The sequence below is a fragment of the Macaca mulatta genome, chromosome 16 (genome assembly GCF_049350105.2).
Source record: "Macaca mulatta isolate MMU2019108-1 chromosome 16, T2T-MMU8v2.0, whole genome shotgun sequence".
Taxonomy (NCBI): Eukaryota; Metazoa; Chordata; class Mammalia; order Primates; family Cercopithecidae; genus Macaca; species Macaca mulatta.
The window spans coordinates 73,590,496-73,607,376 of record NC_133421.1 but is presented as its reverse complement, the minus strand read 5'-3'; the positions used below and the strand labels follow the sequence as shown (position 1 = coordinate 73,607,376).

The 16,881-nt window shown below is 40.2% G+C and overlaps 1 protein-coding gene across 5 annotated transcripts in view; it reads right to left on the bottom strand.

Annotated features, from left to right (window-relative positions):
* The window catches only part of DDX42 (DEAD-box helicase 42), a 48,158-nt gene that overhangs the window by 8,797 nt on the left and 22,480 nt on the right, over nucleotides 1–16,881 (bottom strand). For 3 of the 5 annotated variants that reach the window (XM_077969595.1, XM_077969594.1, NM_001261555.1), the window contains 10 exons: nucleotides 14,431–14,492; nucleotides 12,896–12,932; nucleotides 11,908–12,057; nucleotides 7,321–7,425; nucleotides 5,798–5,917; nucleotides 4,547–4,723; nucleotides 2,604–2,732; nucleotides 1,900–1,999; nucleotides 980–1,027; nucleotides 370–467 (listed from right to left, as the gene is read on the bottom strand). In XM_077969595.1, the coding sequence (XP_077825721.1) occupies nucleotides 370–467; nucleotides 980–1,027; nucleotides 1,900–1,999; nucleotides 2,604–2,732; nucleotides 4,547–4,723; nucleotides 5,798–5,917; nucleotides 7,321–7,425; nucleotides 11,908–12,057; nucleotides 12,896–12,932; nucleotides 14,431–14,492 (1,026 nt within the window). The remainder of the gene's footprint in view (nucleotides 1–369; nucleotides 468–979; nucleotides 1,028–1,899; nucleotides 2,000–2,603; nucleotides 2,733–4,546; nucleotides 4,724–5,797; nucleotides 5,918–7,320; nucleotides 7,426–11,907; nucleotides 12,058–12,895; nucleotides 12,933–14,430; nucleotides 14,493–16,881) is intronic. The other 2 variants (XM_077969597.1, XM_077969596.1) reach the window with 1 other exon arrangement.

Genomic DNA, 16,881 nt, shown 5'->3' with positions numbered 1-16,881 from the left:
GTAGGCCCCTCCCACAATAATTAAAACGTCAGTTCCAACCTAACACACTGTAGTATGCTTCCAGGCAGATCTTTTTGTCTCTTTGAAGCCTTTTTAAAACAATTATAAAGTTTTGAGACATTCAGTAAAACAAACAGAAAAGCAAAATGAACAAAATCAACTCGTACCCATCATCTAGCTTCTATGATTCCCAATATTTTGCCAGTCCTCTTTCATGTATCCCCACAACTTGCAAAATACCAAATCTCAAGCATGTTGCATCTATAAACATAACATCTTTTTTTATCTCAATAGTGAGAAATTAATTCTGTGTTCCATAATATGAGAAATAAACACATTAAGGTCCCATCCAGCCCTGTTTAGGGTTACCTCTCCAATATCTCCCTGCACCACTCGAATAGGGTCGATCAGGATGTCTCTGGCCAACTTTTCAATCTTTTTCCGAAAAGTTGCACTAAATAAGAGAGCTACAAGATAAGATAAATTCTGTTAGAGAAACAGTATATCTTTATGAATATCCATTAAGCTTCTTTGGCATTCAAGATTATTCAGTTTTTTTACATAAGCTCACCTGAGCTTTAAATTTAGTTTAAAAATTGATTCACTAGAGAAAGATTTGCTCTTATTCTATTTTTATTACATTTTTAGTTAAGACAAGTTGTCAGCATGGTTCAGAAAAAGACTCTTGATTTCAAATCAGCAGATCTGTACTGATCATTGCTTCTACCCGCTGATAAAACTGTATAATTTTGGGCAGCTTATTTAATTTCTGAGGCTTGCTTTTATCATCTATAAAAAGGAACAAGTTATATCTAGTGCTAAGATCCTGTCCAGCTCAGATAAACTCATTACCTCCCTCGTTACGGTTCTCACCAATACACACATGATCATTTTTACTTCCATAACTCTGAGTGCTTATAAAATAAATAAGTGTCCTTTTTAGTACAAATTTGGTTTAACGAAGGTGCTTCATACATACTCTGTCTGTCAGGACGAACATGACTTGCTATGGATCGAACTTGGTACTCTGGAAGAAGCAGAACAATAAAATTAATATTATAACCTGAAATACAGTTTGGGAAGCCTGGAAAAAGCCATTGTAGTAAAAGTATTCACAAGAAGTTGTAAGAATTAAGAAAATTAGAAACCCCAGGCCGGGCGCAGTGGCTCATGCCTGTAATCCTAGCACTCTGGGAGGCCGAAGCAGGTGGATCACCGGATCACTTAAGGTCAGGAGTTTGCAACCTGGTCAACGCAGCTCTCTCTACTAAAAATACCGAAAAAAAAAAACAAAAACAAAAAAACAAACTAGCCAGGTGTGGAGTAGGTGCCTATAATCCCAGCTACTCAGGAGGCTGAGGCAGGAGAATCGCTTGAAACTGGAAGGAGGAGGTTGTAGTGAGATCGCACCACTGCACTCCAGCCTGGGCAACAAGAGTGAAACTCTGTCTCAAAAAAAAACGAAGCTCCTAGACATATCGTTCAGTATAAAAGTGAAAAATTTTCCCTCCATCCAACTGGGCTAGGTCTAGCAGTGTTCCAATCAGTAAAGACAGCTATGAGGATAGGAAAGCAAAGGGCCTCGAATCATCTGACATTCACCTACCCAAGTACACAGACCTTAACCTCTATGATCAAAGGCATATGAATAAAAATAAAGACAGAGAAAATATTCCCCTTATATACAAAGGCACTTTGAAATTTCCTCAACCCAATAAAACCTAACATACTTTTCCAGAGAAAACTCGTAAAAATGTTCATCTTAGCTATATTTCTAGTCTAACCCCATCCAGGAGTATTTTTAGCTTCTCTCATGCTGAAAAACTATTCTAGAAAGACATGGGAAAAAAACTAATATCATGAGGATGGGGAAAGAAGAAACTGGTATTCAAGGCATACCAAATCCCATGTCAAACATTCGATCTGCTTCATCAAACACAAGGTAAGAGACTCTTTGAAGATTGGTAGCTTTCTTTTTCACATGATCAATCAGTCGACCCTATGAGATCCACAAAATGAACAGTAAGTATAAAGGCATTCACAGGGACTTTCTAAGCAGTTGCACTCCTGGCAAAAAAGTGCTAATTCTCTAGTCTCAGACTGTAATAGATAATGGTCCAACAGCCACGTACCTTATGCACTACTTAGCTCAAAAGAACGGAAATTTTGAAAACTCAGTTGGCTTCTTCATTTACACTGTGATTTAAATTCTGTGGGAAAGTGGCCAGAAGCATGTTTTGAGGCATTCTAAAGTAACCTGATTTAAAGCATAATGACAGGCTTCAATGTTTACACTCTTCTAGGCTGTTCTGACCATATGTATCTTTCTGATTCTTGATGAACTTGGCAATCATTTTGTAGGAGAAAACAAGAAAAACTATTTGACACAAAGGGGAATTTGTAGCTACTAGCCTATATGTCACAGAGACTCTTACTGGACTGCTAATTTAGCCACCAATCAAAATTAAAACCACAGGCTGCCATTCATCAATATATTTTCAACCCTGCTTTTACCACATTTTAGGGGAAATTCTCTGCAAAACTAATCATGTTTTCCACACCGAGGAAGGCTGAGAAGCCATTTAAACACAAAGCATACTTACTGGGGTACACACAACAATCTCTGCCCCCTCCTGAAGGGCCTTGGCCTGCTCCCACATACTCCCTCCTCCATATACGGCCACTGATCGAAGATTATATGCTTTTCCAAACCGCTTACATTCTGCATGGATCTACAAAGTTGTGAATGATATATTAACAAACTGTGACACTAACAAATACCTCTGTCACAACTCAAACGAAGTTCTGAAAAACAGAATGTGATGTCATAAAAAATCAAAACCTAGAACAATTTTATTCATAAAGGTATAAATGAAAAGAATATCATTAAGGCACCTCAAAAGATTATATAAAATCTTCCTTTATTCATTTTACCCCCTTCTCTTTCTGATCCTGTCACTGCTTTTCTACCAAGACAAAATGAATTCATCCTACAAAAAAACTGTCAGCTTATAATACAAACAATTCCCATATCACAATAGACTTTTCCTCTTAAAAACAATAGTTGTGGCTGAGCGCAGTGGCTCACACCTATAATCCCAGCACTGTGGGAGGCCGAGGCAGGCAGATCTCTTGAGGTCAGGAGTTTGAGACCAGCCTGGTCAACATGGTGAAACCCCGTCTCTACTAAAAATATAAAAAATTAGCCAGATGTGGTGGCGTGTGCCCGTGATCCCGACCTCTCGGCTGAGGCAGGAGAATTGCTTGAACCTGGGAGATGGAGGTTGCAGTGAGCTGAGTTCACGCCACTGCATTCCAGCCTGGGCAAAAGAATGAGACTCTGTCTCAAAAAAGCAAATAAAGGCCGGGCGCGGTGGCTCAAGCCTGTAATCCCAGCACTTTGGGAGGCCGAGACAGGTGGATCACGAGGTCAGGAGATCGAGACCATCCTGGCTAACACAGTGGAACCCCGTCTCTACTAAAAAATACAAAAAAACTAGCCGGGCGAGGTGGTGGGCGCCTGTAGTCCCAGCTACTCGGAAGGCTGAGGCAGGAGAATGGCCTGAACCCGGGAGGTGGAGCTTGCAGTGAGCTGAGATCCGGCCACTGCACTCCAGCAAGGGGGACAGAGTGAGACTCCGTCTCAAAAAAAAAAAAAAGCAAATAAATAAAAATAAATAAAAACAGTTTTTAGGGGAAAGTATGTATTTGGTTATATAGGAAATATTTAACACATAACACTTTCCAAAGTTTCCTGGTAGCACAACACTGTGAATATACTTAATGCCACCAAACTGTACATTACAAATGTACAGTTAAGACGCCGGGCGCGGTGGCTCACGCCTGTAATCCCAGCACTTTGGGAGGCCGAGGCGGGTGGATCAGGAGGTCAGGAGATTGAGACTATTCTGGCTAACATGGTTATACCCCATCTCTACTAATAGCCGGGCATGGTGGTGGGTACCTGTAGTCCCAGCTACTCGGGAGGCTGAGACAGGAGAATGGCGTGAACCCGGGAAGCGGAGCTTGCAGTGAGCCGAGATCGCGTCACTGTACTCCAGCCTGGGCGACAGAGCGAGACTCCGTCTCAAAAAAATAAAAATAAATAAATAAATAAATAAATGGTTGGCCGGATGCAGTGGCTCATGCCTGTAATCCCAGCACTTTGGGAGGCCGAGGTGGGTGGATCACGAGGTCAGGAGATCGGGACTGTTCTGGCTAACAACACGGTTAAACCCCGTCTCTACTAAAAAATAGAAAAAATTAGCTGGGCGTTGTGGTGGGCACTTGTAGTCCTATCTACCTGGGAGACTGAGGCAGGAGAATGGCGGGAACCCAGGAGGCGGAGCTTGCAGTGAGCGGAGATCACGCCACTGCACTCCAACCTGGGTAACAGAGCAAGACTCTGTCTCAAAGAGATAGTCAATTTTGTGTGTATCTTACTGCAATTAAAAAAAAAAGGTTTCCTGGTCGTTCTACCTCACTTGACTGGCTGGTCCCTTGCTAGTCCACATATGGAAGGAGGCATTCTATAGAAAGCACATACCTGCTGGCAAAGCTCCCTGGTAGGACACACAATCACTGCAATTGGTCCATCACCTGGTTCCAACTCCTTCTGGTCCATTATATGAATCAACATGGGCCATATGAAGGCTGCAGTTTTCCCACTACCTGTTTTAGCAATACCAATCATGTCTCTACCACTCAATGCCACAGGCACACCCTGGAGAAAAAGTAAAATATAACCACTCTAAAATTTCAATTCTAAAGGTGTACTGAAGCAAATCCTGGGGAAGGATAAATGACTACTAATGACATTTTTATATGCAATGGAACAAAACATATCCGGTGCTATGCATACTGGTTGTGAAATAGAAATATCAATATCCAACATTCTCATTAACTTCTTAATTTATAGGAAATGACATCATTCTCATTATGTGGATATCAGCCACCACTTACAGAACTGAAACAACTCCATTTTGTTTAAAATACAGAAATGAAAAATCAAGGCTGGGCAGTGGCTCACGTCTGTAATCCCAGCACTTCGGGAGGCCGAGGTGGGCAGGCTGCTTGAGCTCAGGAGCTCGAGACCAGCCTGGGCAACATGGTGAAACCCCATCTCTACTAAAATACAAAAAATTAGCCAGGTGTGGTGGCATACGCCTGTAATCTCACCTACTCGGGAGGCTGAAGCAGGAAAATTGCTTGAACCTGGGAGGCAGAGGTTGCAGTGAGCCAAGATCGCACCACTGCACTCCAGCCTGGACAACAGAGTGAGACTCCGTCTTCAAAAAAAAAAAAAAAAAAAAAAAAAAAACCAGAAAGATCGCAATTTATAATGAAGGGTTGCTAAAATTTTTAAAAATTTTCTCCCCTTGAGGAGGTATAGACTATCTCATTCATATACAGAAAATGAGAATTTTCTTCATAAGAATAAATAAGTCCCATATATAAATGGGAAAAAGAAGCTAAAACTTTCAGTAATGAATGAGAATTTTCAAGTGATGGACAAGGGAATTCTAGTCATTGACAGCACTAAACTTGTCCATATACAAACCTTTATGGTTACGTTTAGACCTAATAAATTATTTTCTTCATATCATATTTTCAAGATATGTATCAGATACAAAAGAATATTTGCCAGCCATTTAGTGACTTCTTAGAGTAATAAATACCTCTATCCTTATCAATAAGGTTCTACACTAAACAGTTTTACTACTGTGATTTGTTTTTAAACTAATATAGTCACAAAAGATTACCCTACTTTATTTTTCTTTCATTATGTTTTACGTACCTGACACTGTATTGGAGTGGGCTGTGTGTATTCAGATTTCCGAATCTGGTGCATAAGTTGTTCGTCAAACCCAAAATGAGCAAAGCTACTTCCTGGTCTAGGAGGTGCAGCACCAGAGACCTAGAGATAGAGACAACTCCCCAGAATGACTTGTACTTCAACATTAACAGCATTTGAAGTTCAACAATACTTACCTGGATCTAGCATTTTAGCTGGAGTATGAAGTGAAAATACAAGTCTGTAAGCCAAAATCATACAATGAAAAGGCAAAACCTCAAATGGTAACAAATATAAACCCCATATTAAAAACTCCATGACAAATATTCCCAAGATAATTGTCATACAATTTTAAATGATTAACTAAAAATTTATTAAATCAAAATTAATTTTCTCATAACAAACAAAATGGAAAAAAAACTGTTCAATGAATTGGGAAGTCATTACTGTTCTTTCTTTTGCCATTTTACATAACCATTAACCAGAGGGTAGAAAAAAATTAACGTATCTTACTTTTGAAATGAAAATTCCAAGTTGGCTCCAAATAAGACAACTCTACATATGCTGGCTACAAAGACATAATCTACTGCCTCCATTTTCAGTTGTGCCTGATGAATTAACGTCTCCCTTAGTGACTGATGGTCTAGCCACTGTCAAGCCCTGTTCAAACTGTACCCAGGTGAAGAATGGGGCTTATAATCTCCATTGTGTCCCCCAAAGTAGTAACCTTTCAACGCTCCTCTGGTGATGCTGACATTTCCAGTCAGGATTTCACTTAAAAATTTTTAAGTGAAAAAAATGTTAAACGTTTTACTTAAAAATTTTCTTGGGTCATTGGGGAGGTGAGTACCTCTTGGAAAACAGACAAGTGTACACACACCAAATACACACCCCTCCTGGAAAACAGGAGTTTAAACATCGTGTAGCAACTGATAAGGTGCACACAGGCAAGAAAGTTGTCTATATTAAGAGTAGATAGCATAGCATATTCTTTCTGTGTGTTTCATTTACCATCTATCAGCACCTTAAACCAATGTAGCCAATGTGCAGCTCAAAACTTTTGGTAGGCAGTTTAAACCATTCTGAAATCAGTGCATGTGTATTTTAAAAGGTATTAATTTATTCTAATTTTTAAAATAAAGCATACTATATGTAATTTGACAGACAAGTTTATATTAATTTCAAAATATTCTAAGATATCATATGTTAACATCTATTAATTTTGTTTCCTCTTCCTTTAGATGGGGACTCCCACCCTTCATCACTAGCCCATCCAGCACAGAACATACAAAATTCACTGAAATATGAAAGAAGAAAATGATCTTATCCTAAAACAGCATCTAGAAGACTAAAACAATCAAATTAAGAGACGTGAACAGAAGGGACATAATAATTATTCTGGCAAAGACAGTTCAGAGATCACTAGAAAAGAAATTCAAGGTTATTAGTTTAGATAACCAATAATAATACTAAATCTGGACTAATTAACATTGATATAAGAATACTGAGCTTAATGATTGTCTTACCCGAAGATTGAGCTTATGTCGGAGATCTATTAACTGCTGTGGAGTGAGGTTGGTTATCTCTTCATGCTCATTGTAAAAGTTTTTTTCAAATGGTGGATAGTCAATCTGCAGGTCCAATTATTCAAAGTTAGTCTAGAATTCAAGAGTCAATTCTGTAAGTTTGACTTTAATGCAAAATAATCTTTTCCAAATAATACACAAGTAAAGCCATTCCAGCTAGAGAAAGCAAAAAAATTAATTTATTCTCAACTTAGATCCTAAAAAGTACAGATAATTTGTTTTCTGTTCCTATTTTCAATATAAACACCAACCTACTTCTTTTTTTGGTTGACACACAGTCTCGCTCTGTCACCCAGCCAGTAGTGCAGTGGTGCAATCCTGGCTCACTGCAGCCTCCGCCTCCCAGGTTCAAACAATTCTCATGCCACCTCAGCCTCCCAAGTAGCTGGGATTACAGGCATGAGCCACTGTGCCTGGCCTAACACCAACCTACTTCCTAAAGAGACTCTTAAGGAAACCTCGAATTTGAACAAGCTTGAAGGAGACTAAGGAATCTCTATAATGCCAAAGACCTCAGAGGACAGAGAAGATATTTCACCATATAACATTTAAATATGTTTTGAATTAAGCTGTTTAACCTAGCTCTAAGCATTTAAAAACATTCCTAATATTTCTTTTGGAGATAGTTCTGCTTTTAGAGGGAGTTCTATTCTGTTTAAAAACGTGGAGCTGTTTGTAACTTTTAAAAAATGTATGGCCAAGCATTTCCAATTCCAGAGAGAGTAGTAGTCACTTGTATTATTCTTTTCATAGCTTACTGTACTAGGTATACAAAACATAAGCACACCACCACCTATCAATTTGGCTAAATTATTTTTTATAAAAAAAATTTTTTTTTCAGTGACAGGGTCTTGCTATGTTGCCCAGGCTAGACTCCTGGGCTCCAGTGATTCTCCTGCCTCAGCCTCTCCAGTAGCTGGGACTCCAAGCATGCGCCACCATGCCTGGCTCTTAAAACTTCTTTTTTAAGAAAAATATAAGCACTCTATAGGCAGTTAAAAAAAAAATCATAATTCTGGATACATAAAAAAAATTGGCAAGAAGAGTGACACTGTCTTGTATTTTCACAAATCTCTTTATTAATGTCTAACTTAAATAGCTCATACAATATTCAAATTGTTGCAATAGCTTGGTTTTATTTAAGCCTATAAGAAAATCTGGCCTCCAGGCCAGGAGCAGTGGCTCATACCCATTATCCCAGCACTTTGGGAGACTGAGGCAGATGGGTCACTTGAGGTCAGGAGTTCGAGACCAGCCTGGCCAACATGGTGAAAGCCCATCTCTACCAAAAATACAAAAATTAGCCAGGCATAGTGGCACACGCCTGTAGTCCCAGCTACTCGGGAGGCTGAGGCAGGAGAATTCCTTGAACCTGGGAGGAGGAGGAAGTTGCAGTGAGCCAAGGTCGCGTCACCGCACTCCAGCCTGGGTGACAGAGCAGGACTCCATCTCAAAGAAAGAAAAGAAAAAATACGTAGTTGAAAAAGGGAGGAGAGTATTTTAGTAGCCTTTTCAGATACTTTTTTTTTTTTTTTTTGAGATGGAGTCTCCTCTGTCGCTCAGGCTGGAAGTGCACTGGCACGACCTCAGCTCACTGCAACCTCCTCCTCCAAGATTTCAGTGATTCCCCTGCCTCAGCCTCCCGAGTAGCTGGGATTACTGATGCCTGCCACCAATCCCAAAGACGGGGTTTCACCATGTTGGCCAGGCTGGTCTCGAACTCCTGCCCTCAAGTGATCTGCCCACCTTGGCCTCCCAAAGTGCTGGAATTATTATAGGCATGAGCCACTGCATCCAGCCCTTTTCAGATACTTTTTATTTTACACTAAAACTTGACAAGTGGTCATTTCCTAAAAGTTATTTTCATTGTGTAATCAGAAACCATATTACTGAAGTTTTTACACTCTGTAACATTATAATCCATTTGTCTATCATGTATTTTGAGTTGAGCTTTCATTCACGCTTGACTTTGTAATGTCATATGTAGATCATTTGGAAAATATTGGTTCGCCGAGGTTACATACAGATCATCCAAATGTTAACGCATTTCATTATATTAAAAATCAGTTATTAATATCACCATCAATTTTGTCACAACTTTAAGTACTGAAAAGCTATCAAGCCTACTGTGGTAGATACAAGTTTTCCAAATTCTAAGTTTTGCTTGAAAGCTTGACTTTTTTTTTTTTGAGATGGAGTTTTGCTTTTATTGCCCAGGATGGAGTGCAATGGCATGATCTCAGCTCACTGCAACCTCTGCCTCCTGGATTCAAGTGACTCTCCTGCCTCAGCCTCCCGAGTAGCTGGGATTACAGGCATGTGCCACCATACCCAGCTAATTTTGTATTTTTAGTAGAGACAGGGTTTCTCCATGGTGGTCAGGCTGATCTTGAACTGCTGAACTCAGATGATCCACCCACCTTGGCCTCCCAAGTGCTGGGATTACAGGCGTGAGCCACCGCACCCAGCCTGAATTTTGTTATTAAAAAACAAAATTTAGATGGAGTTTCACCAAGTTGCCCAGCTTCTCTCAAATTCCTGAGCTCAAGCGATCTACCCACCTCAGCCTCCCAAAGTATTGAAATTTAGGCGTAAGCTTCTGGCCAAAAGCGTGAATGTCTATCATTGGTAATAAACACTTTCAATTGTTTTCCTTGAAGTGTCATTGATTTTGTCCAGTGAAAGTGGTGTTCTATGAAAAAAAGTGGCTAGTTCACCTTACAACTCAAACACATTAAGTGCTTTTCCTTGAAATGGCTATCATATTTTGGTACACAACAGAAATGCTTTATGCGTACTTCCCATTTTATCACACAGAATAAAAAGACATGTAGATCTAGGATCATGATTTTAATAATTTTTACTGTTTCATAAGGGCATTCTTGAGTGAAACTGGTCTTTTTTTTTTTTTTTTTAACTGCAATGGTCTGAGAACGGAGAACATGCCTACTAGAACAGTTTGGTGCCACTGGCTTGATTCATGCTAAGGCATCAGCAGTTTTACTTATCACTGCTTTTACACCAACAATGCAAATGTTGATGCAGTAACAAAGGAAAATAATCTTGGTATAATGAAAAGTGTTTGGACTCTGTAGGCTCCCTGAAAGGGGTTCTTGGTCCACACTGAGAACCACTGCTCTAGATCTAGAATCATTAGTATATGTGAGATCTCGGCTGATATTTAACCTGGATGAAACACTGATATTTTTTCAAGTGGGTATACTGATGTCCTCATTCCTTAAGGATCCTGTAATTACTGGTTCCACTTTGAAGAAATAGCCTCTCATCTGCCCCAGATCTGGGACCAACAGTAAAAATTTATAGCAATTAAAAAAACAAATGTGGCCGGGCACAGTGGCTCACATCTGTAATCCCAGCACTTTGGGAGGCCAAGGTGGGTGGATCACTTGAGGTCAGGAGTTTGAGACCAGCCTGGTCAACACGGTAAAACCCCATCTCTACTAAAAATTAACCCGGGAAGTGGAGACTGCCGTGAGCCAAGACTGAGCCACTGCACTCCAGCCTGGGTAATACAGCGAGACTCCGTCTGGAAAAAAAATAAACAAAAAAATAAATGCATGCCAGGTGCAGCGGCATGCACCTATAGTCCCAGCTACTCAGGAGGCTGAAGTGAAAGGATTGCTTGAGTTCAGGAGTTTGGGGCCAGTCTGGGCAATATAGCAACAATAACAACAACAACAACAACAACAAAGAGTAAACACAGGCCCCAAGCATTCCCAGTTTGAAAGAAAGATGCCACGGCCAGGTGTGGTGGCTCACGCCTATAATCCCAGCACTTTGGGAGGCCGAGGCAGGGGAATCACCTGAGGTCAGGATTTCAAGACCAGCCTGGCCAACATGGTGAAACCCCGTCTCTACCAAAAATATTTTTAAAAAATTAGCCAGGCATGGTAGTGGGCACCTGTAATCCCAATTACTCGGGAGGCTGAGGCAGGCAGAATTGCTTGAACCCAGGAGGCAGCATTGCAGTGAGCTGAGATCGTGCCACTGCACTCCAGCCTGGGTGACAGGGAAGGGAACGGAATGGAACAGAATGGAGGGAGGGAGGGAGGGAAGAAGGGAAGAAGGGAAGGAAGGAAGGAAGGGAAGGAAGGAAGGAAAGAAGGAAGGAAGGAAGTTAGGAGGAAAGGGAAGAGAAGGGAGGAAGGAAAGAAAGGAAAGAAACGAAGGAAAGGAAGGAAAGGGGAGAAAGAAAGAAAAAAAGAAGGAGAAAGAAAAAGAGAGAAAGAGAGAGAGAGAAAGATGGTAAGTATTGGTTCTGGAAAACAAGTATAATTACTTGAAAAAAAATGTTTTAATTCTAAAGTCAAATGTAAGTGATTTGGCTATACTTTTGAACAAGATAGGCTATAATGCCTCATGGAATTTGTGGCTCAACCAGTAGAGATGACAAGATGCATACGCTCATGATGTAAGAGTATTCCAGTATTGGGAAAATCTAAATGTTAAAGCTGAAGTAAAGTATCAGCTTGAAACAAGAGTAAAATTCAGCAAGAAATACCATACCTCTGAATGATCAATGGGGGGAAGAGGATCAATTATTTTTTTGGTAGGTGCAATTGGATTTCCGTCACTATCATATTCTAGATTGTCTTCCTCTTCCTCCTGAACCATACCAGCAGTTGGGTTTTCTGCCATGTATCGAAAATAAGCTTCCTGCAGGAAAGCACAAGAACATAATCACACCCAAGTACAATTGAGAATGTTTCTGCTCCTGTAATTAGCGCACACAGTGTACCAGATGACTGCACAGTTAAAATACCTACCAAGTAAGGCAAGGCCCTTACTAGCAATGATTCCTTTAATAATAGCAATATTTAGAAGAACAACCAAAAGAAATGAATTAAACAGTTAGTACTACTAAATGTTGCAACTTGTTTAATACAAGACTTATAAATCTGTCTGTTCCACAGCCTTCCTGGAGTGGGGTGTCTATCAACCCTGCCCAGAGCCATAGAACACATGCTGTGGCTTTAACAATCCAAGTTTGGAAGTTAACACTAATTAGAAAGGTCACAAACCTGGAAAGGGCTACCACTCACTCTGATTCTCATCACTCCGCAACTGAACAATGGGGGAAAAAAGACTAATGGACAGTCATTAACGTTCCAGCTTGAAATACAAGAACCACAAACAGGACTCTAAGAGGTAGAGGTTAGATGTTACCAGAGGCCATCCATAGGTCCCACACTACACTACTACTTGATTTATCAGAATAAACATTAATTTTGGATTTAAAAAGAAGCAAGCTGAATAAAGCTCGTATCTGCTTTGGATGTCATAGTTGATCAAAAATTCCATCTTCAATATGGGGGAAAGCCATGTGAATCTATGTATTACCAATTGGTCACACAGGTACAAGAGGAGCAAATCAAATGACATTCCTTGCTGAATGTCAGGAATGGCCATTTTGAGTGAAGGCAAGCTCTAGCTTGTCCTCAGTATAGACTTTGTGGATAAAAATAAAAGATAGAAATACTGCATAGGAACTCACTTGGTCATCTTCCTCTTCAATGTCATCTCGAATACCCCTGGAAAAACAAGCGGAGAAACAAACTTCCCTGCAAATGTTCCACATACCCAGCTCCATTCTTACAGCAGATTAGTGTTGAATTCCACACAGCACAGGAACTCTCAACACTAACAATAACAAAGCAGCAATGAGCACACTGTAAACTATCCACCCATTATATATATATGTGTAGCTTCACTCTATAATCTGCAGTTTGCATTTCTTTTAAATGGGATGATACGATACCCCTAGAAACAGCAGTTACCAACAAGAATATCAGACGTAAAAACCTTCTGAAGACAGATAGCAAATGGTCCTAGTTTTGTGAATCCATACAACAAACAATGCGGTTGTGAAAAGCATTTCAGACTAAAAAGAAAAAAAATATATTGGATTTGGCATATACTAGAAAGAAGGTCCCAACCTTCTTATTGTCCCCAAAATTTCTAGCTCTAGGGTAAATGGTTTTCAGACAAAAGCAGTTACCTTAGGGATGGGGACAAAGAGAAAACTACATTAACTCCTTTATGAGTTTGGGAATAAAACTCTTATTAAACAGCTCACACGGAGAAGGGGATCATCACCACTTACTGTATCTCTCAGGAGCTATAGAGAAAATACGGTTGCTCCGTTCCCACAACCATCTATTTCTAATCAGACTTTCTACCTAACCTAGAGCACTTGCTATTCCTAAGGCAACCAGCAAGCAACACCACCAGTGTAGGGCAGGTGGAAGGGGATACAACATGCGGTGAATACCAAAACCACAGCTAAATTTCCATACGGAACAGAAACCCTGGTAAGGGACTGAAGCACGGACGGCCAAGCACAGGGAGAAAAAAGTCCAACCATGCCTGGCAGAAAAAGCCTTAGGAGTTTATTCATCAAGGCAAAGAGTAGACTTCTCTTTCCCAGAAAATAAGGTACTTCAAGTTCTGACTACGGCTGCTACAGCACAACGTCACTCCCTAAATAAAATTAGGTATTATTACAGCCCTCCTTATACACAGGTTTTTATACTGTGTAATATTATTTTTCCATCTGTGCTGGTTGAAAAAAATCCCCATGAGTGGACTCATGCAGTCAAACCTGTGTTGTTCAAAGGTTCAACTGTACATAGTTTTCATGATACAGTTGCCATTACTTCTCATAATCAACCATATAGGCATTAACCTATTTTATATTAATTATGAGACAAACTCAGAACAATGAGCCCAAATTTTAGTAATTATGCTCCCCTAAACGCTACTATAATTCATTCCTTGTGTTTACTAAACAACTATTTATAGTCAAAGACCAAATACTATTCTACCAAACTGAATGCTTTTCAATTATTCCAAATGCAAAGACTGTTATCATCTCTATTCTTAAAAAAGTATTCAAGATACAGGAATAACTTCAAGTAAAGTACACAAGTGTACTTCAGTATTTTTTGTCTATAAACTTTGGGGGAATAGGCTTTGCAATACTTTAGCGGTTTTCATGTAACCTTTGTGAAGGAGAAGAAAACAACTTACTTTACATTTTTTCTTTCTTTGTCCTTTTCTTCAAGCCTCTTCATGTCTCTAGCTGCCTGATCCTAATAAAACAAAAGGCTGTATAGAATGACATCAACTAAAAACACTGAAAGAAACAATTTTTAGATTGGAACAAGTGCCATAATAACTTTAGCTATGTGTTTGACAAGTGCATTTTGATGCCATCAAATTGCATTTCGACAGTTATTTTTCAAAGAGAAATAACTAAATGCTCTATAAACTTGGCTATATATGGACTGCACAATTTTTATCTGTAATAATGTGCCACACATGGAAAAATGAACAAAAATGCTTGCTTCACAAATACATAACCTTTAGTTGCTTTAAGCTAATGATAAAATTACAGATGTAAAGTGCTTTCAATTCAGGCAGATAAGCCTTCCTCAAAGTGCAGCTTAAGACCACAAACATCTGACTCTGGAAAGGTGGCTCTCAATCTGGGACAATTTTGCCCCTCAGCAACATCTGGCAATGTCTGGAGACATTTTTAATTTTGGGGGTGGTACAGCTGATGGTACTGGTTTGTAGAGGCCAAGGATGGCTACTAAACAACAATACACAGGACAGCCCCACAACAAATAATTATCCAGCGCCAAATGACAATAGTCTCAAGGCTGAAAATTTTGCTCTACACCTACTAAATCAGAATCCCGGGCCGGGCGCGGTGGCTCAAGCCTGTAATCCCAGCACTTTGGGAGGCCGAGGCGGGCGGATCACGAGGTCAGGAGATCGAGACCATCCTGGCTAATACGGTGAAACCCCGTCTCTACTAAAAATACAAAAAACTAGCTGGGCGTGGTGGCGGGCGCCTGTAGTCCCAGCTACTCGGGAGGCTGAGGCAGGAGAATGGCGTGAACCCGGGAGGCGGAGCTTGCAGTGAGCCGAGATCGCGCCACTGCACTCCAGTCTGGGCGACATAGCGAGACTCCGTCTCAAAAAAAAAAAAAAAAAAAAAAAAAAAAAAAAAAATCAGAATCCCTGGGGCTGGAGTGAGTGAGTTACATGTGGGTAGTTTTTACATTTTTTATAGGCAATTCTTTTTTTTTTTTGAGACAGAGTTTCGCTCTCATTGCCCAGGCTGAAGTGCAATGGCACCATCTTGGCTCACAGCAACCTCCTCCTCCCAGGTTCAAGCAATTCTCCTGCCTCAGCCTCCTGAGTAGCTGGGATTACAGGCATGCACCACCACGCCTGGCTAATTTTGTATCTTTGGTAGAGATGGGGTTTCTCCCTGTTGGTCAGGATGGTCTCGAACTCCTGACCTCAGGTGATCCACCTGCTTTGCCTCCCAAAGTGCTGGGATTACAGGCGTGAGCCACCGTGTCCGGCCTAGGCAATTTTTATATACCACAAATTGATGATCACTGATCAAAATTAATCGTTTGTATTATACATTTGAAAATCACGGTCAGAAGAATTAAATGATTTTTCTCACATTCTACACAACTTTTCCTCACTATAAAAGCACCATGAGTTTTTCTGGTAATCTCAGATTTTTTTAAATGCCACTATACATACTGTGGAATGATCAGGTGTTCTATCAAACCAAATGTTCCTGATGAAGATAAATTGTTTTAAAGAGAAGCACTGCATACAAACAACCTACTTTTCAGAGGACTGAACCAGCTATAAGATATATTTAAGACTATAAACTGAAGATGACATAAGCAATGCAACATAAGAAACAGGTCACCAACAGTGGAAGAACATATTGTTTAAGCCTACATAAATCCTTTTTCAGAACACTGGCTAAAAATAAATTTTCATCTAGTTCAAGCACTAGAAAAGTTAATACTTTCTATAAAATTTGACATCTGGGCTGGGTGCAGTGGCTCACGCCCGTAATCTCACCAACTTGGGAGGCCAAGGCGGGCAGATCACCTGAGGTCGGGAGTTCAAGAGCAGCCTGACCAACATGGAGAAACCCCGTCTCTACCAAAAATACAAAATTAGCCGGGTATGGTGGTACATGCCTGTAATCCCAGCTACTCAGGAAGCTGAAGCAGGAGAATCGCTTGAACCCAGGAGGCGGAAGGTGTGGTGAGCTGAGATTGTGCCATTGCACTCTAGCCTAGGCAACAAGGGCGAAACTCTATCGCCCAAAAAACCAAAAACAAACAAACAAAAAAAAAACGCCAAGCAAAATAATTTAGCCCATTCTTGGATACTCTCACTCAGAAAGGGCTATGCCAGTTTGTACTACCATAAATCTACATTTGAAACTGGAAAATCATGAGCTAATTTTTTTTTTAATTCATCACTAGGGATCCCTCAAGAAATAATCAGCCCAGATTCTCTGGGAAACGTAGCCCATTAGGAAATCTTCGTATCTCAGAAGATGAAGAAGAAAACAACGCATACAACACATCTCAAAGATGACAATTCATTTACTGCCTTTACTCCTAGGGTAAATCACTTAACAGTTTTTTG